We start from the raw sequence: 26,199 nt of genomic DNA on the forward strand, positions 1-26,199 counted from the left end.
AGCATATTATGCTCCATACATCCCATTATACTCATGTTTACTCACCCTGGCATCGACTCCCTCACATTCTCATATGTCAATAAGGTAAGGCGAAACGGATGTGCTCATGAGTATGCCCGCATGTCGTACATTACTGCCTCGGAAAACGAACTCCTTCGACTTTATAGCCCCGAGAGCTAGTAGGACACTGATCCACTTCCTGAAAGCACCATGCTTGCGCGACAGGTCTTGTATTTGTCACGCGCACGTCTTTAAATGACGTCATTTAGATTTTATCCCCATTTTCCTAATTTACATCCACTCTTCCTTGCCCGTAGCGCCTGACCCCTGCCTCCGTTTCTGTCTTGTTTCCCTTTCAAGTCGCTTTGTAAAACCAGCAGCGGTTACTCAATGGCGCTCTTCGACTATAGCAAGCTCAATCTGTTCAAACAAGCGGTCCCATCTAAAGTTTAGGTTGGGCACGAGCAGAACTTTTTCATTCATTAATTCCTGGGCATGGAAACAATATGGCTGGTGTTCGGCGCGTTATTTGCGTTTGTGTGCTCACCATCGCTACGTGCTTGAAAACTTCTGCGCTCGGAGCGGACGCATCGTGTCTTGAGGTGGTTGTAATTCAATCAGAAACAATGAAATGCTGAACATATTTTTATTCGCCACCGATGCAGCAACTCAGTGCGAGTTTGCTGTTCATTTCGCAATAACAAGCGATTTCGTTGTGAGCGAACGGTAATAGCAACAGACTAAACAAGCAAAACAAAATATGACTGAAAGCATGTAATGAAAAGTTATAAGAAAACCTGCGCTTATATAAAAACCCATCGTCACCGCCGGCTGCTTTCCAAACAAAACAGCGGCAAACAAAGACTAGCACACCGCATTCTTTCAACTCGTCTCGACAACAATGAGCACTGCCAGTGCGAAACTATGGCGCTGCCAACGTCAGCCTTTAGAGCAATGAATTTCACTCGCGCAGACAATGTGGATAGTCACCACATGTTTAGTAGCTGTGAAAGCGAAAAAAAAAATCATTTCGACGTGTTCTGAAATAACGCTCAACCCACTTTGGACGCCATCGAAGATTTTACTGTTTTCTCGTGAACAGCAGTCACCTTTGCACAGTGTACTTGCAGTCTCTGTCTCAGGTCAAAAGCCCACTTCCCGCCTGACCGTATCAGAGGTCGCGCTGTGCTGATAGAAGTTCTGCGGTGCACTCGGCGCTCTGGAGCTCGAGGTTGCGAGAAAGACTCTTTCTGATTGAAACAGTGCTTAGGTTGGGGGAGCGTGACAGAAGACCCAAAACACAGCTTGGTGTAAGCTGCTGTCACGTGTGCAGAGTGCTCTATTCTTTCAGGGTACCAATCGAAGCTTCCTACGCCGCCGAAACAGTTTTTTGTTCCGAACTGACAAGTTCCATAGCACGATGCCGGCAATTTCAGCGTCCATCTCATTCAGAGCACGCGATAAACAGTGCTAGCGCAAACTATACGAGTGACTGCCTTGTTCACAACCACTTGTCTTTTTGCTGAGCTTGTGCTGCACATCAGTACTCCGAGTACACCGCGCGTGTTGCTCTTTTCCGCGGCTGCTTCACACGGTTGCTCTCCTTTATCGAGCACTGACAGCGATGGTCTTTAAGCCATCGCTGTCAGTGCTTTAACTTCTTCGACAGTGACAACGCTCACCGTCATGATTATCCGCCGACCAGATGAAAAAAAAACGTCAGAAAAATCCAATATTTCGTGAAAGCGGTTCAATAGCCCACTTGATTCCTTTAAAAAAGCGAATGGAGAAGATAATTAAAATAGCCAGACGGCCTAACAAAAAAAAAAAATGCCCAGATGTCGCGTTAGTCCGCTTCAGTGTAAAAGGGTTCAGCGGACAGCTTTGGTAATGCTATCGGAATATGCACCAAGTCATTGAGCACTGGCATACCGACAGAGCGAACTCTATAGCACCTGTTAACCAAAGATAGATCACGCTGAGCACACGCATACTTTGAAGGCAGAGACATGCAGCGCACGCTGGTAGCCCACTTGTTTAATTCACAGGCTTGCTTCAGTGGAATAACGCAGTGGTAACAAAAAAAAAAAAAACACTCTCCAATTCTTGAGCCGTACAATATCTGCGCCTTACCTCTGTACCCACGGAGTGTGAAAAGTTCGAGCAGTGCAGATAAGCGAAAGAGAGGCCGCCATATGAAGGGTTGTCTCCGGCGTTCCCGCCGGCATTCTTCCCACGTGAAAACCAACTAAGACAGCCTCTTAAGCCGTATGCACCTGATCGCGAACCATCAGCCCATCCCGACGGGCGAAGCAAGGGGAACAGTACGAACGAGCGGATTATGTGCGGGTAAGAAAGCTGCGACCGACAGACTGGTAACAACGGCCCTTTTTGTCTTCTTAGGCAGCAAATAGGCACGGGTAGTTGCGCACTCACACCAAGTGCATCATCGAACCCTGGGCCATGACCATGGCTCGGGAATGAGGCGCTTGAGAAGTATCTCCCCCTCCCTCCCTCCTTCTCATTATTTCCTCTTGCAGATCATGTAATAACTTGCAAACACACCAAAGAGCACCCTGTATACGTCAAAAGAGCTAGTTATTGGCCTCAAGCGTAAAGAAGAAATGCGAGCAACGCACGCTCTGGTGCAGTCATATCCACCGGGGCAATTTTGGGCGCGATTTCATACCAGCGTAAGTCAACATTTATAGAAACACGGTCAACGCTTTGAAGAATGTACGTGGGGCTTCGCTCAAATCTAATTGAACGTTGTCAGGCGCTTCTATAAGAAAACTGAAAATGCACAGCTTGGTGCCAGCGCGGCCAAATGGCGGGCTCAATGTACGAAGGTGAGAAATCTTTTTGCGAAGAGAAAAATAAAATGGCTCGCTGTCCGTCGCTTTATAGGTGGCATGCTAAAAGGACTGAGGGAATTGAACGGCCACGTCATCCGCTAGCCTTTTTAATTGGTATTCTCTCTGATACAGCGCAAATGAATGCAATGGAAAGCAAAGCAGCTGTTAATTGTTTTTTGTTTGTTTGTTTCTGGTCTGTGAGCTTTATGTAATCGCGGTGCCTCAGGCCACATAATGGTTTCGGTAAACACCCAAAGTATCCACCCGATGCGTTAGCGATTCGACGCTGACTACGGTCGCATCTTACGTGTCGCAGCTCCAACTTCCGTGCTAGCCGCAGTGAGCTGCTGAGCGTGACATTGTGCCTAGGTAGGATTCGACGCGAAGCTGTGTCGTGCGCGTGTCTGAATTTCGATATCAAGCAGCTGGTCAACAGAAGCTATGCCATCAGGAACAAGAGTGATTTCCCACTTAAGAATCCCATTTGGAAGATATCCGAAAACAAATGAAATTTATTGCTCCCAACTGGTTTCCAATTGTTGTTGTTTTCTTTTTTAGCTAGCTCCGCGTACTTAGTGGAATTACGTGCTTTAGAAGGCTGCCGACGATATCACCGTACAGTAAAAAAACATTGAAATAACCCGCCCAAAGGAGAGCCTATGTGAAGAAGTGGAGGCGTCGTTGGTCGGCGTTTCTCGTTTCTTCTGTTGATATGAACTCACTACTCGACCAAATGAGATTTCGTCACTCCTAGAATATCAAGTGAAGACAACACCCGCACAGGTCAGGTTTCAGAGCGAAACACTTAGGCGCAACCAAAATGATTAGAGATCACCTTTGGCACAACTGCACGGTAGTCACAGAAGGACGTCATCGAAGCTGAGAGAAACGCGCGAAAGAAACGCAGTAATAGACTGCCAGGAGTGACAGATTACAGAATTCGGCAAACCACCACCACAGCATTTCATCCATATCTAGGGAGCGAAAAACTAAAGTAAGGGCGGCAGAACTCCGCGAGTGCCTAGGGCACGCATAGTTTAACCAGGCCCAGGAGCCAAACAAAACGTTATCGAATGTGAGCTCGCGGGCGCTGGAGAACGGAAAATGGTAGCGTTGAATTATTTATGCTGGTTCTGCCCTTCACAGCACGACAAAGGTACCTACTGGCGCAACCACAAATGCCAAGGAGCCGATCTGACGTCGTGTGCCAGCATGCTTTGAGCAGTCTCAATGAGCAGCGAGGACATGTAATTTCGCGAATGTTGGCCCCTTTCCACTGCGCGGTATTCTAAGGCGCCTAGACCGGCTCTGGTTCTGTCGACAGGTAACGTCTACAAAAAAAAAAACTGATCGAGACTATATATTACTGCGCAATTTCAATCTGCCACGAACACGCGGAGACACTCGCTCAAGTAAACTCCTAACACAGCCTCGTCCACGATGATGCAAGGTTAATATTAAAAGAAAACGGGCAGTGTATTAATGGTAGAAGAAGTTCTGAAAATGCTATTATTTTCCGTTCGCTCTTGATTTGTAGTCGGTCTTTTAAATTAACTTCTTAAGAAAACGCTCCTCAATAGCATTCACAAGCCTATAACTGTACCCTGTTCCTTCCTTACTCGAACTTTTGGTTAGCGCTCTGTGACGCGCTGTCCTGAGCCAGCAAGATTGCACGGTTATCAAAGCCTCGGTTAGTTTTCGTTACTTCGATAACCATGGACGCTAGGTCAGTGGTTTGTTTAGAGCACCGTTAGAAAGATTTTTTTTTCTAAACGTCATAAACGTGTGAATAACTCTCATGCTTGATCCACTCTCTATGCCCGAACATAAACGACTATCGGCGTTGATGTACCATCCACATACAGCGAGAGCAATTCATTATATATTCAAATTGAAACCAAGAAGCAAGAAAGAAAACACATGGTAACATTCGTACTTAGAATTGTGTCTAAAACAAATAGTAGCCATAAAGGTTCAAAGAAAGCATGAAAATGCTGCGAGCAACGCTGAAGCGCAGTAATGCTATAGAGTACAAAATCATGGCATTCACATTAAAGCACGGCAGAACACTGTGATTCAGTACATTCACTTTATCTCCCTGGCTTTGGAACCAACAACATAAGTATTTTAACGCACAGTCAGTAAGAGTTGAACTAGATAAACCAAAACGTGAGAGGAAACTGGTAAAGCCAAATATGCGTTCAGTAGTCAAACTACGCTGTACAAAACAGCGGTTTAGCGATTCGTCACTGTTATTTTCTTCTCGTTTTTCACCCTTTCAACAACAAAAACCTACGTACCCTGTTATGCAAACTCTCGAAACCAGTGAGCTCATAACCACACGGCGTGAAACCACTCGCTCACGCAGCACGTTTCGAACCCATACAATACACTACGATCGCTCGACCGAAAATGCGACAAAGACATCATGAGGTTCCTTCCTCTCTTTTCGCTCAGCTGCGCACCAGACAACGAGACAGTGCATTCCAACATGCAGAGGTTCACCGCGGGCTGGCGAGGAAAACGATTTTGCAACGTCGTCATCTCTGTGAGCAGGCAACAGTCCACCGAGCGCACCAGAAGTCATCGAGCGCCGTGCTGCGCATCGAACGGGCTTTCCGTGACGCAACAAGAAAGCAACTCGCGAGCAACGTAGTCACACCCTTCGAACAGGTTTTGCAGTCAGGTCGAGTGAGCCCTCGCTTCTCTGCTTGCTTGCGTCGAAAGAGCGAGAGGATAGATGTGGAGGTCTGCAGATGCTGGCGGCGCCAAGTGGGAAGGTATAGGCGGCGCTGTCATCACGCGTTCGGCTTCTGGATGGAGCAGGCGAGGAAGCGCTGAATTGCTTTCTGAGCATCCTCAGGCAGTGGTCTGCGAAAAGAAGGAAGATGGGGGGAAAAATGCAATTGGGAATATAAAACTTGCAATGCGGAAAATTACCTCTAGCTGGAATGCCGTAATGATTACGCACAGAAGGTTCAGCCTGTGCGGTATGTCCGTGCTGGGTCCATGCGCGGTGGCTACTCCTTTAGAAAGTGGTATAGAGGTAGCCACCATCTGATCGAGTTTCTTATGGAGCATTCCAATCGGCGATCAGAAGCAAGTTTACCTGTTCCGCGAAACCGAACAGCGTGTTTCAATGGCCGACTATTGTTCAGATCCTGTGTTCTGATTCGACCTCGGCGGTATGGTCCTTAGACCCGCTAGACATCTTACTTCTTCATGGAATCGGAGAGCTGCTCCGGACCGCAAATCGGAATAGCCTTAAGAGTGTAATGCCGTAGCGCTGCTAGCTATAGACCAACACCGTGTTTACAAAAAAAAAAAACGGGAGTTTTCGGTAGGCGGATCCCTTTGGGTGTGAAATGTAGACTTAGCACTCATAGGAACACACAGAACCAATAGTTTTCATAGCTATGATGTCATTCCTTCGTGAAGAACAAGCAAATTCATTCTAGAGCAGGTTCCGAAAATATGAAGCGTCATTTCGAAAGCGACATATCTATAAAAAACTGCGAAACGTGCGCATGGTAGTCTCCCGATACGAGATGGTAGCGCGACCCATAGAAACACATGTAAGCAAAATTTGCCATATTATATTTCTCGTTTGATTGAGCGCCCATGGAGGCGGCCTCTCGTTAACAGTGGGCTGGTGCTTCGAAGAAGAGTGTGACGAAGTACGCTTCGTCATTTCGAAGCCATCGTTTTAAAATGTCACAGTAAATGTGCGTTATGAAGCCGGACATACACCCAACAGGCGCTCTCTCCTCTGGGTGTTTCCCTGAATCCCGCAATCTTCTCATGTAGTGTGATAATTCTGCCGCACACGCTATATTCCTCAGAAAATATTGTCGTTCAAAAGATATCAAGGCTTACATTGAAGGCAGTCCTCAAACAGCACGATCAGTCAGCAAACAGCAAAGGCTTTAAGTAATGGTAGTGGAATGGCCTGACGACCCTGCCGACTAATTACGAATCGTGTAGTGGCGTCATCACTGTTGTACTTTTTGATCGTTGTGGGGTTTTTGGATGACAATCACTAGGCCCTGTAGACCAACGAGGAATTTCGCTGTGACCCCGGAGTCTCCGTCGAACCTCAGCTCTAACGCTGTCGGGTTAATGCGTCGTTAAGGAGTGCGTCATCGACAGCGGGAGTGCCGGCAAGACAAGTTTAAGGTTCGTACTTTTCTTGGCTAGTGTTCGACTGCAAACGTGCATTGAGCTTCTAAAACGTAGCTTGCGCGGCTTTGATTCCGAATAGTAGCAGATAAATATATTTTAATAGTACGTGTTGCCCTACGTCAACTAAATGATTGCAAGTGAATGTTTGGCATTAGACGCGTATAGAAATCAGTAAAGCACTTCTATGAGGCTTGCTTCGAGAAAAGTAGTAATCTCACAACTAAATGCGCGTTGTCAGGCCATTAATAGTCAAGCCAAATATGTTTCAGTTTACGCTGCTCGGCATTCCTGCGCTAGATGAACGACTGCAATGACTCCTTTTTACCGCTGGGGAAATGTGAGAAACTCCGTGCACTATGCAGCCTAGTCCAGGGCGTAGGAGAAGTGCTTGAACAATCAGAGCTAGCACTTGAGTGATAGGTGTAGTTGAGCTCGATTACGCGCGAGTATGCGCAAGAACTTATTTGATAAAGTTGTCCCTGAGCTTGATTGCGCATGAGTGATTCTTGAGACACCCATTTATGCGTGCATATGAGCGCACAGGTGATTAAGCGGCAGGACTCACTTGAGACACTTGTACATGAGCTCGATAATGCGCGGCACCACGACCAGCGACTCGTCCCGCTGGATGGCGTCCACCACCCTCTGGGCCACGTCGCGGGTGTCCATGATGGGCGTCAGCAGCGGGAACCTGAAAGGGCCGAACGAGAGAACGCTCTCGAGACGACTGACCTAGCTGCCGCACGCTGAGGGCGCTGTAAAGGGCGTCACCCAGAAAATTCAGGAATTCCGCGGGAACTTCTTTCGCGACTGTACTCACACCGACGGGTCAAATCTGAATGCTGCAGAAGGCGATGAGAAAGCGACGGTGAGTGTTCGCTCGAATATTTTCTAAAAGACCTTCAAGGCTTGACCATGAGAAACGTTGTCAGTAATGAGCGATGTGCGAAGTATTAAGAGAGTATAGACACCAAATTTTAACTGTTTACACTGTCTAGAATGATGCGCAGCACATACGAAAACATGGAAACCAACGTCGACTGCACCCTCAAGAGATAATTTATAATTCAGTATTTTTTCCCTCGTGCTGTTTCGATTCCCTTTTCAACAGCCAAACGTCGGCAATGTCTTACAAGACACGTTCAGGTCACATGATTCATACAAAAACTCCAGTACTGTCACTGTTTTCTTCGTTTTAATTCACATGAACTTTACACAAGCCTGCTCAAGTCTTGGAATAGCAAAAAATGAACAAGCAGCGATTATATCGCTGAAAACCAAAACGACACGCGAAAAAAGTTCAATTATCAATCATTCAGATGCCGTAGCTGAACTCCACGTCGTGACTCATGCACAGCACTCTGCAGTGCACCACTCAAAGGAAAAAAATCTGCATTTGAAAATTTGCCGCCTCTGTTCCTTAAAGGGCGCGGCATCGTCGCTAAAGCATAATCATCAAAGCAGCGCCAACAACGCGCATCAAACAATGCAAAAGCACGATACAACGGGGAGGATGAAATATCGACTAGCTCATCACTAAAAAGGCATTATCGTTTCAAAGCTGCTCGAAACACGGAACTTAAAAATACAGATACGTAAACTCTGCCGATTAGTGCGGCAACTTGCCAGTTCGAGGCTGCATTTACGCAAAAAAAAAAAAAAATGGCCAACTACTGTTTGAGCCAAAGTGTAATCTGCTGGGTTATTATACTAATGACACCGACAGATTTAGACAAGTGAATGCATGTCTTATATATGAATTGCATGATAAATCATCGTGAAACCGCCTGCATAACAATTTTTGTTCCTTGACGCGATTAATTTTAGTACACTGAAGCTGATGTTAATATCAATGGATGATTTTGTTACGAGCCCTGAATAAAATGTACGTAGTTTTTGCAGTGTTTAGTTTGAGGCTGTTCACTCTTTCTGCCTTTCAGGCAATCGACTTACATATACGCATTTACGTTGAAAGAAAGCTCTGAAGTGCCATTAGATGCATAAAACACGATAAGGCCATCGTCATACATTGTCAAATCCGGTGTGTTAGATATTAGAGCAGTATCGTTTACATAAATTAGGAACAACAGTGGGCCAAGCTGCGAGCCCTGAGGTACACATAGGCGTGTTGGCAAAAAATCGGAGAAAACAGAATTCAGCTCGGAAATTTATTTCTGTTTGCTAACTCCTGATTAAATGACCAGCGACACAACGTATTGTAGAAATTTCTCATTCATGTAGCAATATTGATTCACATGAGTAATGATTTACATTCATATAATTAACACTGTAAAGCTGCAAAGGTGGGGGTCTGCAGCTTTTCAAGCTGTCCTCATGAGAGGTTTTCCTGCCAGCCCCTCGCGTTCTGCCTTTTCATGCTTCCTGCGGAAAAAGGATGATGCTTTATTTATTCATTTAGACTGACCAAGGCGTGGAGTGGCTCGCGGCTGAGTCACCGACGTTTTTCTCTGCTTAGAACTTGCACGACATACAGCAGTATTCCCCACACGGCTCAGGAGAGGATTGCTTAGGCCGACCCCGCGCTACACGCACCAGGAAGGCAACAGACCTTGAGCTACGAAGGAAGTAGGTAGTGTGGCGCACATGCGCGCGCTCTCAGTTCGCCGGCAGTCAAAGCAAGGGGTTAGCCGTACCTGGCGCCAACGTTGGGGAAGAGGCCCGTGTTGATGAACACGGGGCACACAGTGGTGAGCTTGATGAACTCGAAGCCCGTGTGGAAGAGCTCCTCCTCCAGGGCGTACATGAAGCCCACGACCGCGAATTTGGAAGCACTGCGAAAAAGAGGGCAGAGCGCAGTTGAAGCGGGAGACCCATGCGAACAGGCAAGGCTGTCGGCCCAAACACACCGCTTCGTGTTCCAGACCATTGCGTTTCACGTTCTGGCTCCCTTTTGATCAGAGATAGAGGCGCAGAAAACGCGGCACACATATGTCCCTACCAGAGACACACAATGAAGTGAGGTTTGGGCGAGTGTCGCTCGCAAGCCATCACGAGGGAGCATTCATTGAACACGCTACCCTCGAAGAGAGTTCGGCGAATTTACTTCAGCCGGAACGAACGCACGATACTCGCTCGAAGCCGATGTCGAAGCCTCGATGCCGCTTCTTCAATGATTCAAATAAGCACGCTAAAAGAAGAAGATGGCCGCAGATTTTGTGACAAACGATCATATTTCAAATCTAAAAACGCCTCTGAAGTTCACAATAAGCGCGCAGAGAGCAAAGAAGTCGGTGTAAGAATTAGCAGTACTGCCCCTTCGAAGCACCGCCCCTTCTCAGTGTCAGTCCGTGCAGAAGCGCTTTAAAAAAAGGACTAGAACATCCAAAAAAGCAGGCTTAAAAGGTATCGTCAGGATTTTCCCATTTTTCCTAGAATGTACGACAACAACCGTACTAAGAACCCACAGCTACAGCTACGTAACTCAAACAGGCCACTTAGACCTAATTTTAAGTTCTTAAGAACAGCAGAAATTTTAATTTTGAGGCCATATTTCATCCATTCTTATTAGGACGCCCACAGCTGCAGGCTCAGACTGTGCGATACAACAACTAAGCGGCAAAATATTACCTCAAATTCGCCCACAAAGTAAAGTAACCTTAGTTTCCAGTAAAAGTTCCAACCTTCAAAAGCATCGTTTTACGCCCTGTAATGAAGTTATAAAAAAGTGAAAGCCTTCAGAACTTCGCATCCCAGAAAGTAAAGTACTCAATAAATTCACTTATGCTTTCTCGGGAGCATAACTTAACTGTCCAAATGTCTGCAGTAATATGCGTTGTGAAACTCGACAGAAAGAGAGAAGAAAATCTTGAAATATGAGGCTACTAGAATTAGGCTCGTTAAAGAGGTACAGAATACGCTGCCCCTGAAAAAGGTGGAAAGGAGAGCAGTTTGCACACAATTTCGCCCCAGGATATCCTTACGGAAACTCCTAGAACTTAAGTAATGCCATAGCAGCATAGAAGACATAGCACGCTAAAGTTTTCCTAAGCACGCTGCCAAAAAAATCCAGCGCACAAAATAAGAAAGCATGCGTAGAGTGGAGCGGGGGTGCTCTGTGGTAGAAAGATGGCAGTGCGTGAAGGAGGTGACTTCAACTGCAGAGCCTTTTACGCCACCAGTTAAACACGGGCTTAAGGTAGGTTTCGCGTCCAACACAGCTGAGATGTGAGCTGCAAATCATGCATAAATACGTACGGTTCCGGAACACTGCCGGGATTATAATTCAGGATAATACCAAACACAGGCGTAAGCTCACCGTACGAAACCAGCCACGCCAAGAGCGTTCACTGTGTGCAGCGCTATGCAGGCTATACGATGACGTGCCGAGGCGCTCAAAAGTGCAGCAATATAGGCAGCTCGGTGCTTCACGTTCTCAGGCCTTAGAACATTGCTATGCTGTGCCTTTAAGATTGGCTCACTGCAATGCATCCTAAAAAAGTATTGTATTTTTCTAAACTTTACACTAAGGCTACTAGGCAAGTGTGCGTTCGCTTCCCTGAAGCGCAAACCTACCACCCGCACCGTAGGCTGCATTGCGCGGGCACGCTGGGGCGAACACGAGTACATTGAAAGATAGCAGAAATAAAAGGCTGTCACGAAAAAAAAAAAATGAAGGTGTCTTGCCCATCCCCGAATATACTGGTTTCCCGAGCCATACAGAAAAAGAGAGAATCATATCGAGTTCTAACTTGAAAACGCGAGCCGGGGCCACAAATCAGGGCCGCAGGTGGACCCGCATTCGTGATCCCATAAAACCAGCGCCGCTCAGAATCCGCGGCTTCAGCGAAGAGCGATAGTTTCGCCGTGGGGCTTTGCAGTCCCGTATACGCGGAATAACCGGACGATCTGCGTGGAAGAAGAACGACTGCCGACGTAATATAATCTCCCCAAACAGCGCCAACAAAGAGTGAGCGTTCATTTTTCCCCGGAATCCGGACAGCGGCTATTTTTCACAAAGCTTTTCTCGTAAGGAGTAGAACTAAGATTATTTTTTTATTTTGTCAGCTCCTACCAGCTTTTATATCCGACATCGACTGCACTGCAAAACTGCGGTTTCGCATCCCAAAGGACCTTAAAGGTTAGAAAGGCAGCCAGCAGCGCGGTGTGTGCGTGTTTTTTTTTGTTTTGTTTTTTCCATTAAGAAAGTGCGTAAGAAGCCACACCGATGGCAGTGGTTGCTGTTTTCAAATTTGCCGCAATAAAGTGAGACAGAAAAATGATGGCTCGAGCCCTTAAGCGACGAAACCGTGGATCTTTCTCACAAAAGTCACTACGAAAACAAGACTGCAGCCAAGAAAGGAGCAAAAATGGTGGACAGGAACGAGACGCGATCACAATTGAGTGCAATCCACAAGGGTAGAAAAAAATTAGAGCGGACACTTAAGCTCCGATTTAAGGGTATGATGCGATCGCGTTGGTGGGCTGCTGAACTGCTCATTCTCGACTTTGCCTAAAATAGGTTCCTTGAGAGTCCTCACACCACTCCTAGTGCAGTGGTTAAGGGATGTGCCACTGTGAGCTACTGCCCACAGGTGCTTCCATCAGCGGAACTTGCGCGACCCAGGTTGCTCTGCCGGAGCACCCTCTCCCGACAAATCTTAATTTAACTGCCAGGGTGGTCAGTTTACTCACAATCTGGTAGGCAGGTAAGTTGTGATGATGTCACAATGTCGCATCATCTAGGTGGCCCATCTAGGTTCCTTCTCCGACTTTTTTCGCACACAACGGCGGCGACGACGATAACGACGCCGAATTTACAGCAGAACGAGAGCCTTGATGCTATCGCGTTAAAAATGGCGGTCAATTTGCGTAGTAAGGCTACATCGAATTAGGCGCGCTAGCGTTGTGTGGCCATTGTTTTGCATTGTTTATCGTCCACCTGCCACCTAGGTCATGTGACCTTGAGTCAGAACCCGTCAGGTGCATTTATATGCACACCTGGGCAGGTTGCCCACAACCCGGTGGGAAGCCTACCACAAAGCAGGCTTCAGACAAACAAAAAAAAAAACGCTAATTGCTGGGAATGGCCACTATAAGTGATAGCTGGTTTAGTTTATAGGGTTTAACGTCCCAAAGCGACTCGGGCTATGAGAGACGCCGTAGTAAAGGGCTCCGGAAATTTCGACCACCTGGGGTTCTTTAACGTGCACTGACATCGCACAGTACACGGGCCTCTAGAATTTCTCCTCCAAAGAAATTCTAGCCGCCGCGGCCGGGATCGAACCCGCGTCTTTCGGGTCAGCAGCCGAGCACCATAACCACTGAGCCACCGCGGCGGCTATAAGTTATAGCGAACCAACACAATTTAGGATCTGAGCCGCCACATCCTAATGACTGCGGGAGTGAGACGCTGTTAAAGCGTTTAATTTCAGAGCACATCATAAAATAACAACTGGTAATGGCCACCTCAAAGCCTGCGCTTGCAAATTTCACTTCCTGGCTTGAACGTAATGTAAATAATGCCTTCAGAGTACTCGCCGCTGCTGCGGTGCTCGCACATTTGCTGTGCAGGCGAGGTACAGCAGCGTAATAGTTAAGGATACCGCGAGCTAGACCCACCAGTAGTCAGTCATGAAGGGCGATCCTAGGAGGCCCGCCACCGATGCGATGGACACAATGTGGCCACTTCCCCTGTCCTTCATAGACGGTAGGAAGAACTTGACCATCTGCGAAAGCAAGAAGACAAGCAAAGAGGTAATAAAGATGCTTTTACAACGAAAAACTGCGACCACGCAAGCTCTTGAGGCACGCATCGTCAGATAGGGGTTAGTGACTCCATACCGCAACAGTGGGAAAGACGGAGACGAAGAAAGATGGAAAGCAAACATGGCGCCCTTTGTCATGCCTCGATCGTTGTCTCCGTCTTTAGCGCTGTAGCAGCACGATTTCTGACTAGCTCGCCCGGCTTTTTGTGCCTCTAGTAAGGGTAGGGAAGAAGACTCCTCACCCAGAACTGGGAGAGGGTGTTGACGGCAAACGTGCGTCGGATGTCGCTGTGCTTGAGCGCGAGCAGCCCCTGGCACATGGCCACGCCGGCGTTGTTGACGAGCACGTCGACGTGGCCCACCTTCTTGAGCACCTCGTCGCCGACGGCCTCCACCTGCTGCTCGGAGGTGACGTCGCACTGGAAGGCGTGCGCCTCGCAGCCCAGCTGACGGAGCTCCTCGCACACCGCGTCGTTGTTCTCCTGCGAAGGGAACGAAGGCGCGTCACACCCCAGCTCCACCTCAGGCCACTGTAGCTCACATGCAGCGCCAGCAACCATTGCAGAGCATGATAACCCCACGTGACATACGGAGATCAAAGTTTCGGTCTACAACGGAGACGTTTTGTCGCTCTTAGTCCAAATTAAGCAAACGCCACAAAATTGATTTAACTGTTGCATCTGAAGTGAGAGGGAATTGGATTGCGCTTTGTGCGATGTCTAAATACTGCCAGCTTATTTAGAACGTTAAAGTAGGGAGGTTCATTTTAATGACGCATTTTCATGACGCCTCCCTGACCCACTCTGCCCTCTCCCTGCCTCTGAACCTTACATCTGCCATATTCCTTTCCATCGCTCGCTGCGTAGTCCTCAATTTAGGCTCAATCCTTCTCGTTAGCCTCCACGTTTCTGACCCTATAGGTTAGTACCGGTAAAATACTGTTATACACTTTTCTTTTGAGGGATATTGGCAAACTGATATTTATTATTTGAGAGAGCCTGCCAAACGTGTTCAACCCCACTTGCTGCTATTCTGGTTATTTCGCTCTCGTGGTACCGACCTCCGCTAAGTAGACGCATTCCCTTACAAGTGCCAGTACCTCCGTATACCAATAGTAAAATTATGTTCCCTTCTGAGACTGTTGAACATCACTTTGGTTTTCTGCATATTAAATTTTAGACCCACAGTCGCTGCTCTGCCTGTCTAACTCATTGATCATGCTTGCAGTTAACCTCCTGAGTGACTTGACAGGGCAATGTTATCGGCGAATTGTAGATTAATAACGCATCCTCCGTTCACTCTTATTCTCACCTGTTCTCAATGCTGACTCTATTCGCTATTACCTAGTAAATATCTTGTAGGTAACGGACAGTAAGCTGATCGGTTTGTGATTTTTCAAGGTCGTTTACGCCTCCTTTGTTATGTATTAAGATGGTTGGTTGGTTGGTTTATGGGGTTTAACGTCCCAAAGCGACTGAGGCTATGAGAGACGCCGTAGTGAAGGGCTCCGGAAATTTCGACCACCTGGGGTTCTTTAACGTGCACTGACATCGCACAGTACACGGGCCTCTAGAATTTCTCCTCCAAACAAATTCCAGCCGCCGCGGCCGGGATCGAACCCGCGTCTTTCGGCTCAGCAGCCGTGCACCATAGCCACTGAGCCACCGCGGCGGCTGTATTAAGATGGTGTAGCAGCATTATACAGAAGTAAACCTAAACGGCGCAACGTCCCTGCTGCACCCGAAAGCCACAGCATTGCAGGTACCGTTCTAAACTCGCGCGCCTTCGCGAAATCAGCGCCATGTTACAGGGAACAGCCCGCTGGCAGCCAGTCAGGCACGAGCCTCATTTGCGCGCGTGATGCTTCGAGGCAGCGAGCGAGCGCGCGTACACCTCTGCCCACTTTACGGTGACTACAGGTCAGATGCGCCTGCTGGAACGGAAGACTCTTCGTAGAGTCGCTGCTAGTTACGCTTCCCTGCCATTCACTGCTACGCAGAGACGCATACGGCTAAGGGGCCTGTGGGTTTGGCAACGAAAGCCGGATTCCTCTTTTACCGAGCGACACTTCGCACATGACTTGCGCAGAATAGTGCATTGTGCAAATTGGCTTCGCGTTGATCCATAGGCTGAGTGAAATTAATACATTTTCGGAGAACTTTGTACAGAAAAAGGCGGCGGACACAAAAGCCATTCGACTTTCACAAAATAAATCTGCTGAAAATTAGTGCAATGGAGAACAAAATTTTGAGATAACTCTGACCGGTAAGCTGTGCGTTTCAAAGCAACGGGAACTAAAGTCGCTGTTCAAGAAACTTTACTTTTAGTACGTTCCCGATACTGTGGTTCCCGTCAGCCGGCTTGGTTTATGCGGAGTTTCCTATACAGCGGCGCGAGTGTTAAACGAGACTGTAGCGGTGAAGGTGAGAACACAAGCCGCGATAATTTTCAGATATAAAATTTGCACTCAAAAGAACGCCAGGTGGTCAGAATTAATCCGTTACCCTCCACTGTGATATCTCACATAATATGTACACAGATTTCGGGCACTAAAATCCACATGCCATGCCATGCCATGTCATGTCATGTCATGTCATACCATACTCCGCCGCGGCCGCTCAGTGGTTATGACACTCGGGAGTGACACGGGCAGCTAACTCGAAAGACGCGGGTTCGATCCAGCCGCGGCGATCGCATTTCGATGGAGGCAAAATTCTAGAGGCCCGTGTGCTGTGCGTTGTCAGTGCACGTTAAAGAACCCCAGGCGAATGAAATTATTCGGGGCCTCCACTACGGCGTCCCTCTTAGCCCGAGTTGTTTTGAGGCGTTAAATCCCATAAAATAAAAAGCAAACCATACGGTATCATACAGTACCATACCATGCTATACCGCACCATACCCCACATACTCCGACATACCATCTCATACAACATCGTATTACATCGTGCCGTAGCGAAATCTGCCCGTCGATCCACGTACCGGCGCGACACAGGAAGTTTCATGCAGCAGTTCTGGGATGCCAACTCCCATTTTAATAGAAAGTACGGAAGTCTCGGTCGAACACTCACAGTTGGATTGACCTCACAGTTACTCTACGAGAGTTCCACTTGTGCGCGTTGCACTTGGATTTGCTGTTCTCCGAAGCCAAAGTTTTGCAAATATCATGAAAATTCCTGTTGTCCAACACTGTTTGAAATCGTGATTTTTTCTACGAAAATGGAACTGAAGGTTGTGTGGAAGGTATAAATCTACAACATGACTAAACAAAAAAAAATGAAAACGATGCACGGGACGCGCAAGGCAGGCCCCTCGTCACAACTCGATGGGGAGAATAATGGAAAACCGCGGTCTCGAGCGAACATTCCGGCGGATATTGAAGAAGCCCAGGTGACTGAAATTGATCCGCAGCGCTCCTTCACTACGCTGCCCAAGGCACCGCACACAGGAGCTTGGGGGCGCAAGAGGTGCATTAACATCTCTTTCTTTTTATCGTGTACTCGGAAGGAAATATATATATATAAAGTGGTCAATAAAAACACGTAAGAGCCACTAGCCTTTTTTTTTTTTTTCTACAGAAACGCTGACAGCGGAGGTCTCTACCATGACAAAGTTTAGTTTTTCGCCTATTCACTTTTTTCTTGCTTTTCAAAACTGTGCCCACAATCCCAGCAGCGACAAGCTTCCTGAAGCTAAGACAATTTATAAGAACTGTTGGTGGTCGCCGTAGCACAAACAAATCGGGAGACGACGCCTGCCGATATGCTGGAAAGAAAAAAAGAAGGGAAAGAAGCAGAAAACTATACCGCCTGATAGACACCCTCTCATAAACAGCAGGCGGCATAGACCGTTTTTTCAGGAAATAAAAAAAAAACCCTGGAGGCCGGAAAAAAACCGATCGAAGGAGGTGTTGCCGGAATTATCATAGTCCGACGAGTCGGAAACGTCGACTCCCAATAAATGTTTAAGTTAAAATAAGCGTTTCTGAATTTCGCATCTTATTTCTAGCAACCAAGTACGTTTATCGTATTGTGCTATATATATATATATATATATATATATATATATATATATATATATATATATATATATATATATGTGTACAGGGTGTCCCAGCTAACATGGACCAAGGTTTATGAAAAAACTAAGCGTTCTTCGGAACTGAAATCGCGTGGATGTTGAGGTTTATCTAAAGTTGCAGTAACATTTCTTCGGTTCTCCTATTTGAATAATTAGTCGCAGTAAATAAATGAACTTTTTAAATATAGCTTGAAACGTTCAGGCGTCAATAGGAAAGTTGTGGAGCTCCACAAATATCGTCCAACCCAGGCACTTCCAACGAGATAGACTTAGCGTGGCCGTTTTTATTCGGGAAAAACGAAAGCCCGCGGAGTTTAAAAAATACCACGTGACAGAGCGCTCCGTGCGCCCGGATGCGCCGCGATTACAGCGCTCTCATCCGTGCTTTGTAAGAAACATCACCCGCTTCGGGCCTTTCGTGCTGCCCAGGATAGGGCTTCGCGATGTGCTTGGTTCCAAGATAAGCGCCAGTGGGTTCGGGCGGGAGTTGAAAGAAAGCGCGGCTCCCGTTTCTGAGGGCAATAACTGCACACTCACGTTAGCAGAATGCATGCGGAAGAACGATGACAATCTCATGAGTTTGAATTTGGGAGCAAGATACCAACAAGCACAGACGCATATAACAAACCTGATAACGTCGTGTGAATTACGCTGAAAAACAGGAGCCGCGCTTTCTTTCCATTGCCGCCCGTACCCACTGGCGCTTATCTTGGAGCCAAGCACATCGCGAAGCCCTGTCTTGGGCAGCACGAAAGGCCCGAAGCGGGTGATGTTTCTAACGGAGCACGGATGAGAGCGCTGTAATCGCGGCTCATCCGGGCGCACAGAGCGCGCTGTCACGTGGTATATTTTAAACTCCGCGGGCTTTCGTTTTTCCCGAATAAAAATGGCCACGCTAGGTCTATCTCGTTGGAAGTGCCTGGGTTGGACCATATTTGTGGAGCTCCACAACCTTCCCATTGACGTCTCAACGTCTCAAGCTATATTTAAAAAGTTAATTTATATATCTCGACTAATTATTCAAATAGGAGGAGCGAAAAACTGGTACTGTAACTTTAGATAAACCTCAATAACATCCACGCGATTTCAGTTCTGAAGAACGCTTAGCTTTTTAAAAATCTTGGTCCAAGTTAGCTGGGACACCCTGTATATACATATATAGTGGGCCGTCCAAGTGGGAAGACGAGAAACAAAAATATATACACACCCACACACAGCAGTTGTTTCAGTGAAGGTTGTGGGGACGCCTTCGTCCCCTGCATTCGCTTTCCCGCAACGCACAAGTTCCCCGTGGTTAGCTTCCCCGCAACGCACTCCCCTTAGTTGTGTTTAACTAACAGGGGAGGGCGCTCGCATCGCAGCGACACCAGCGCCACGGACGGCGTTTTGCTGCGCGCGCGCGGGGAGCGACGGGGTCTCTTCTCCCTGGGATCGGGATAAGATAGCGAGCGGACGTTTAGCTCGCGGATCCGCTCTTCGCCGCGGGCGCCTCGTGGTCGGAACTTGCTCCCGCCACCCCGTCCCGTCTGGCCTCGGAGCTTCCCTTTGCCCTAGCGTGGGCGAACGTTCGCTCGTAACCGTGCTGGTGAGTCGGACATCCTCGATTCCTCAGTGTATTTTGTTGCTAGCTGGCGTTATTGTTGTTATAGCAATAAATGCCTTGTTTGTGTCAGCCAGTGTGTCGTTCTTTTGTTCCCGCAGAGCAAGGCCCGCCGTGGTCGGCGAGCGCTCGCGACCACGGGGTGGGGTCCGCGCGGTTTTGAGCTGGGTCAGCCGCGGTTAAAGGGGGAGAACGGATTTACCTCCCCAATTTAACCCCCTAAAGGTGAACCAGAATTTCTTTAAATAGGCATTTCGAGTTGTGAAGGCGGCCCTGCCCTACCTTGCCGTGCCCTGCCGTGTAATGTCCTGCCCTGCCCTGTTCTACCTGCCTGCGCGCATGTGTGGATGAAGGCGGCCTTGCCCTGCCCTACCTTGCCGTGCCCTGCCGTGTCCTGCCTGCCTGCCTGTGCACGTGCGTGCATGTGTGGTACGCGCCACTTTAACGAGGGACAACCGGAACAGCACCCATATCCGAGCTTTTGGCAGAGACATTTTCGCCCGTATTAAGAATCACAATATACAAAGGTCTCTGAGCAGCAGACGTTTGAAGAATAGTTCACCTAGCTTGTGATGTTGGTCCAAGGTATTGCGCCAGCATGCAAAGCATAGAGAATAACCCAGCACGAACCATATTGCATCTACAAGCCGCGGCGTACACCCATCAGAAAAAAGCACTCTTTTTGGATTGTCAGTACAGTAGGCTTAATAATCTTCTCAGCACAAAAAGAAGCTAAAGAACGCGGAAATTCGCTTATACAAAAACATGGTATTGCAGTGGTAGGCACCTATAGTTGCGAAACGAGGAAAGAAAAACAGACATACGATATGACGAGAGCATCAAATGCATGCAAAAAGCGCATATTGCAATTTCGTACTGTAACGCTGTACTAGAGGAATGCAGTAAGATAGCAAACCGCTTTGCACTACCAAAGCAGCCTCTTCGAGTCTCCGTGTTAGCTAAGCACATACCAGTTTCAACTGAACGAAAACTCTCTTGCAACACCCCGCAATTCGCAGGCATAGCTTGCTTTTTTCCTGAACATGCAGTTAACGACCTCACCCCAATGATTTCGCCACAAGCGAGTTCACCGCGAACTCAGCGCAGTGTGGAGAATAAATTTCGTGGCCCGAACGTTTATTTCGAAATTTTGCGCACTTGACGCCCGCACATCAAAATTACGCACATATTTTTCCTGCTTATGGCGGCCTCACGTGTGTCCTAGCAATTTTTCGCCGAGTTGCCGACTCGTTATTTATTGTGCTTCTGGAAGGCCCATGAAAACAACTCGCACTGAGGAAAAAAAAAACAGACACGAGTTGTTTACCAGCAGTGAGAAAGAGAAACGATGTAGGCTGTGCACACAAGCAAAAACTTCAAGAACGAAAACGCTGTCAGCACTCCAAATGGAAAGGGGTATTGCAGTTACTCGAAATGAAGAGCAACCGCTCTCGTCACGGGACTGCCGCAGTACAAAGCTTTGATCGCGATGAAGGGTTGCAAAGGTGCGCGCTTCTCCAGTTCTTGCACTTCGTGCGTTGGCTGCTGCGTTCCCTTCGTGTGTACGTCTTTTTTATTTTTATTTTTTTGCACGACGAACCGTACGTCGGCAGTACGTCGTCGCGATTGCGCTGCTACAGATAGTGGCGGTGGCTCATGCTTTTTTAAGCATGAAATGCTTTTAGCTCCCGTTGTCGGCAGTGTGGTGACGTCACGCCGAGACCGAGAGCCATCATCCGGGCACTGAAATCCACTCATCCGGGCACTGAATTCCCGTCATCCGGGCACTGAATTCCAGTCATCCGGGCACTAAAATCCACTCATCCGGGCTCTGAAACGAGAACATCCGGGCACCGTACGAGACTTAACGAGATTTAACGAGACTCTCTAAGCCCTCCTACGCGACCGGCATGCAAGCGCCGGTTGGTCTCCAAACGAGACAAAAAATAACTGCTGCCAGTGCCTTCTCAATGTTTATCAAGATATCAGTGGAGCTGTGGGTTTGATAATGCACGGAATTATAATTTCCGATTTCTAATAACGCATGCAAAAAGCACATAAATGCCATGTTACACTTCGTTCTCATACGTGATCCGGGGGAGAAGCGCTGCGTTCAAAGGGCAAGGCATCGCGCCGAACGGGTGGTGGCGTTCCTCCCTTCCTTTACGGTGCGGTTCGGGTGTCCACCGAGATGGCAGAGAATTACTGCGCCATTTCCTTTCCTCGAAAAACCTTGCGTTCAAATGGCAAGGCATCGCGCTGAACGGGTGGTGGCGTTCCTCCCTTCCTGTACGGTGCGGTTGGGGTGTCCACCGAGATGACATTAGGCCCGTAAACATTTCATGCTTACTCTACTCTCGTTTACGGGAGAGGCAGAGATTTTTATGCGTAGCATATTGCAGGCACTCAGTTCAGCCCTTGGGCGCGGCCGGGCAGCCACCAAACCACGTAAAAAAAGAAAAAAAAAACTAAAAAAAGTAAAGAAACAAAGAAAAAAAAGGACGGCTGAGCATGGTGGCGGTTGCCACCGCCCCGTTTCAAAGGGGGCGCTCCTATCCATCCATCCATACGTCACGGAGGAAAAGCTGGTGAGAAAATCGAGTGCCGCCAACCGCGCAATATGCAACGCATTCTTGGCTTAACCAAGCGAAGCCTGGGCATTTTTTTTTTTTTATCACAGCACTATTTTGCAGTAGTCTATGCGTCGTCACCTGAAAGCAAAGTGAACTGAAAGGAACAGGAATGAAAGAGGAGAGAAAGGAAAGGATACGAATGAAGAATGAAAGACCAAGAAGTTGCGTTTCGCAATTAGGCCCGTACTGGTACTCGGGCGTTTCCGCTTCGTACGCACGAATTTCGGCGTCTTCAAGCAGGGCGCTCGAGTTTCTAACGAGGCGCTAGATCATAGCAGCGGGCCATCCAAAGGCCAACTGCGGCCAGCGGTATTGCAATGGACACCGCTCCGTGAGGCGAGTTTTCTTCCTTGCACGCAACGAACGCCATAAGCGCATGCGCACTTCTGAGAAGTGTTGCTTTTTCGCAGTTACCATTTGTTGCCCGCCTCAGGGCAGTTATACTTTCGGAACGATTTTCCTTGAAGCATCCTTCGGAAAAAGCACCGACAGTTGCATGGATGATTCTTTCGCCTGCAGCCGTAATGTGGACGATCCAGTGCGAAGTAGAGATATTAGGGGTGAAGACACGAAGGGTGTTTACAGAACGACAGCCTAGAAAAAGGGAAAAAAGTGTGTACGGAGGCAGAACAAATGAAAGAAAGATACAAAGTAGGAAAGAAAATTAAAGAAGGACGTGCTGTCGGGCTAGTTGGTGTTACATAATAAAAGAAATTAATGCGAAAATACAGACAAAGGGCAAGAGAGGAGGCACATTAGAGAAATGAAGAAAATTAGAGAAATTAAGAAAAACAGAACGAAGGAAGAAATTAAAGAAATTAAGAAAAACACAAGTAAGGAAAAAAATAAATACAGAACAGAAAGAATAATAAAGACATCAAGCGAGAAAGACGTTTCGCTTCGTGCTATTATTTTTTACTCCTCTTCGGCAACTGCGCAATCGCACAGCCTAGCGCTCCAAATTTCAGCCTCCTGCTCCAAGTTCTGCGCTTCAGTGTGCAACCGAAAAAAAAAAGAGAGGGACTGTATTGTACACTAGATGACAGGGCTGAATTTCCTTTTGTCTGGTTCAAGACGTCAGTCATGTGGTTGACCATACGATGACCCGTAACTAAAATCATCAGTGTAACTGGACCGCGAACGGAACATAAAACAGAAGGACACGTCTTTAATTTTCTCTCTGGTTGACCATGGTTTACGTTGCAGGTCTTTAAGTAATTTTGTTCTGCTTGCTGAGGCAGGTAACCGTCTAATCGTGTATGGAACTTAGCAGTGCACTGATAATGCCTACGTTTCTCTTCTTAAGTCCGAAGTCCACTCGGTTTGGCACAGCGCTTCGTCAGTGGAACCACACTCACGAGAAGCAGTGGAAGCCGACATCGGCTTTGCTCTCCAGTTATAATCTTTCAGGGGGCCATATTTCTAGTACACACCACCATGTTGTAAAAACAGCTTGACAGCATCGATCAAACTCCGTGGATCCTGTAGGAGTCCCTCAAAACTTCGTCAACCCCGAGGGGCGACTTTTAACCCCTCTGATACCGATCCTCTCGGGTGCATCGCTCAGCCGAAGCGCCACGACATTAAAATTGATGGCAGCTCCTGCAGGCCTAAAAAAAAAGCGTAGCAGTTCCTCCCTGCGGGCCCCTGAACCGTCATCAAATGCGAGCATCGGACGAAGTGCGCATGAACCTGTTGCACGGTCGATATCTTCGGTGCGGCTGCATGCTTCTTCCTCCGTCACGCCTCTTTGATGCTAATGCAGGTCTCACAGGAGGCCCAGGCGGGCTCGGAAGAAGAGCACTGCCAGCGCTCCCTCCTTGGCGTGCTAATGAGCGCATTGAGCGGCCCTCGGCGAAGAGGGCGAGCTGTATTCCCCGAGCACCGACTCACAAACTTGTACGCCGCCGGAAATTTCTTTAAATGAGTCGAACGTCGTTCCTGACATCGAGTAGTAGAGACGCGCGGAAACGAAGTTAAACGAGCAGGATGGGACGCTTCTTTCGCCAACTGCAAATCCACGCTTGGAGTTGAAAGAGCAGGTTCACAAATTGGCGCAAAGGGGAATTTTCATTCCTTCACCTCACCACGACAATAAGTTTTTGGAAGACGCGCAATATCCTTCACTTCAAGGTTGGACGTTTACCGCTGTGCTAATACCAATTTCAGCAACAGCAGGACTGGTGCGAAATGTCATTGCCACACGGAGTCTTTAGAAACTCTGGGTAGGAGTGCGGGGCGTCTGTTGTGTTTAAGCGGCAACCCTTGCACCAGCCGAATGGACAAGCTCTAATGAATGCCTCGTGATGTCACAAATGATGTCACTGTTCGGACCGTTCGCAAATCGGCATTCTGCCCCATCAGCCTGGCGTGTTGTTATTCACTCAACTCTGATTAAAAATCATGGCGCACTGTAATGACGTCACGTGTGACAGCGCCCACTGTGTTGCACCTGCTGTGCTGCGCCAACGATACCGACGCAGCATAGATGGGAAACATGACCTATACAGCAAACGCTGTAGCAACGATCAGGAGGATTCTACCGTATGTATTTGTGGTGGTTACTTTGCTCCGAATGTCTCTCCTGTTGTTGTCGTTGTTGCCTTAGTGGAAGGAACACATACCCAGTTCCTCATCAGCCGCCACGGTGGCTCAGTGGTTATGGTGCTCGGCTGCTGACCCGAAAGATGCAGTTCGATCCCGGCCGCGGCGGTCGAATTTCCATGGAGACGAAATTCTAGAGGCCCGTGTACTGTGCGATGTCAGTGCACGTTAAAGAACCCCAGGTGGTCGAAGTTTCTGCAGCCCGTCACTACGGTGTCCCCCATAGCCCGAGTCGCTTTGAGACATTAAGCCCCCATAAACCATCTTCCTCATCAAAGCCACATGTGACGACTTCCGCGGAGAACATGCCTAGCGTTTCGCAAGACGTACGCGAGCTGCTAGTTTGGGCAGGCATAAATGAAAGGAATTACGCACTGATATCCCTCTCGATTGCACAATAATCCTATGTGTGCACCTACAAAGTGCCCTCCCGTGAGCTGCGTGCCGGCAATCAGAACAAGCGTAATTAGAATTCGTTCTCACCTGCTTAGCGAGCCCACTTTGTGATAGGTAAACACGGAATGCCTAAGGACCACTTCTGCTAGTGTTGCTCATGTGTAACCGGTGCGTGTTTCTCCTTCGGATAACAAAGCAGTTAGAGGTGTGGAAAACAGCATAAACAATCTGAAACCACCGCACTCTGTTATCGAACGGATATTACTCCGCTACAACGTATGCACTCAAGAAGTGCTTTTCTAGTTATCAGTTCCTTCTCAGCAAGCTGAAGATAAACCGGACTAAGAAGAGATCACAACTGAGGAGGCGATTCAAGAACAGGATTGGCTGTCCATAGTGGTGGACAAAGAAAAACAGGCGTTCTCGAATGTTTTGTTATATCTTTTGTAATGTAACCTAACTACTACCCTGTGAAAAACGCTCGGGCTGTAAGCGTGCAGAAAAATAAACAAATACTGTAGGAAAATTCAAACGTAACAAAAATATTGCGCAGACATTGCGTAGGTAAAGCGGAAAGTCGGATTATAGGAAAAGAAACACAGAGGCAAATTCAGAGGTTTACTCAGTACCCCTTGAACTATTTGCGACCGAAGCACCGCTGGAAACGCTGGAAGTGTCGCTAACTGCGGGTCGTCGCCGGCAAAGAAAACAGCGATGCTATCCAAGCAAGGCAGGGCACGGTAGACGGCGACAGGGCCTGTTTACGATAATAATGGCGGTTGTCTGTCACTGCTCAGTGTTTATTATGCATTGGATCGACGGAAGGGTGCCGCTGCTGCAATGACGCGTGCGAACGCCCGCGTTGTCTATGGCTCGTGGTCACGGCAACATTACAACTGAGCCATAGGCTGGACCAAATGACAGCACGAATGAAAGTGTTTTGTTATTTCGGTGCATGCGTAGAAAGATGGAAACAGAGAAGCCCTCCGTCCTGCTGAGTCTTTCTCTGTTTCCATATACCCGGAAACAAAGGTTCGGATGACTATCGAATAACAGCCGCTTGTGGGCAAGCGGAAGAAACGCGGAACTGAACCTCACGGAAACGGGTGCCTCCATACCTGAAGGCA

The 26,199-nt window shown here is 47.9% G+C and overlaps 1 protein-coding gene across 1 annotated transcript in view; it reads right to left on the bottom strand.

Annotated features, from left to right (window-relative positions):
* Positions 1-629: 629 nt before the first annotated feature.
* The window catches only part of LOC149359172 (17-beta-hydroxysteroid dehydrogenase 13-like), a 120,352-nt gene continuing 94,782 nt past the window's right edge, over positions 630-26,199 (bottom strand). The window contains exons 2-6 of the mRNA XM_089571417.1: positions 14,005-14,244; positions 13,617-13,723; positions 9,692-9,829; positions 7,603-7,728; positions 630-5,726 (exon numbers count right to left, since the gene is read on the bottom strand). Of these exons, the coding sequence (XP_089427543.1) occupies positions 5,654-5,726; positions 7,603-7,728; positions 9,692-9,829; positions 13,617-13,723; positions 14,005-14,244 (684 nt within the window). The 3' untranslated portion in view covers positions 630-5,653. The remainder of the gene's footprint in view (positions 5,727-7,602; positions 7,729-9,691; positions 9,830-13,616; positions 13,724-14,004; positions 14,245-26,199) is intronic.

This window comes from Amblyomma mixtum, chromosome 2 (assembly GCF_055824585.1).
Source record: "Amblyomma mixtum isolate Tamu chromosome 2, ASM5582458v1, whole genome shotgun sequence".
NCBI classification, from domain to species: Eukaryota; Metazoa; Arthropoda; class Arachnida; order Ixodida; family Ixodidae; genus Amblyomma; species Amblyomma mixtum.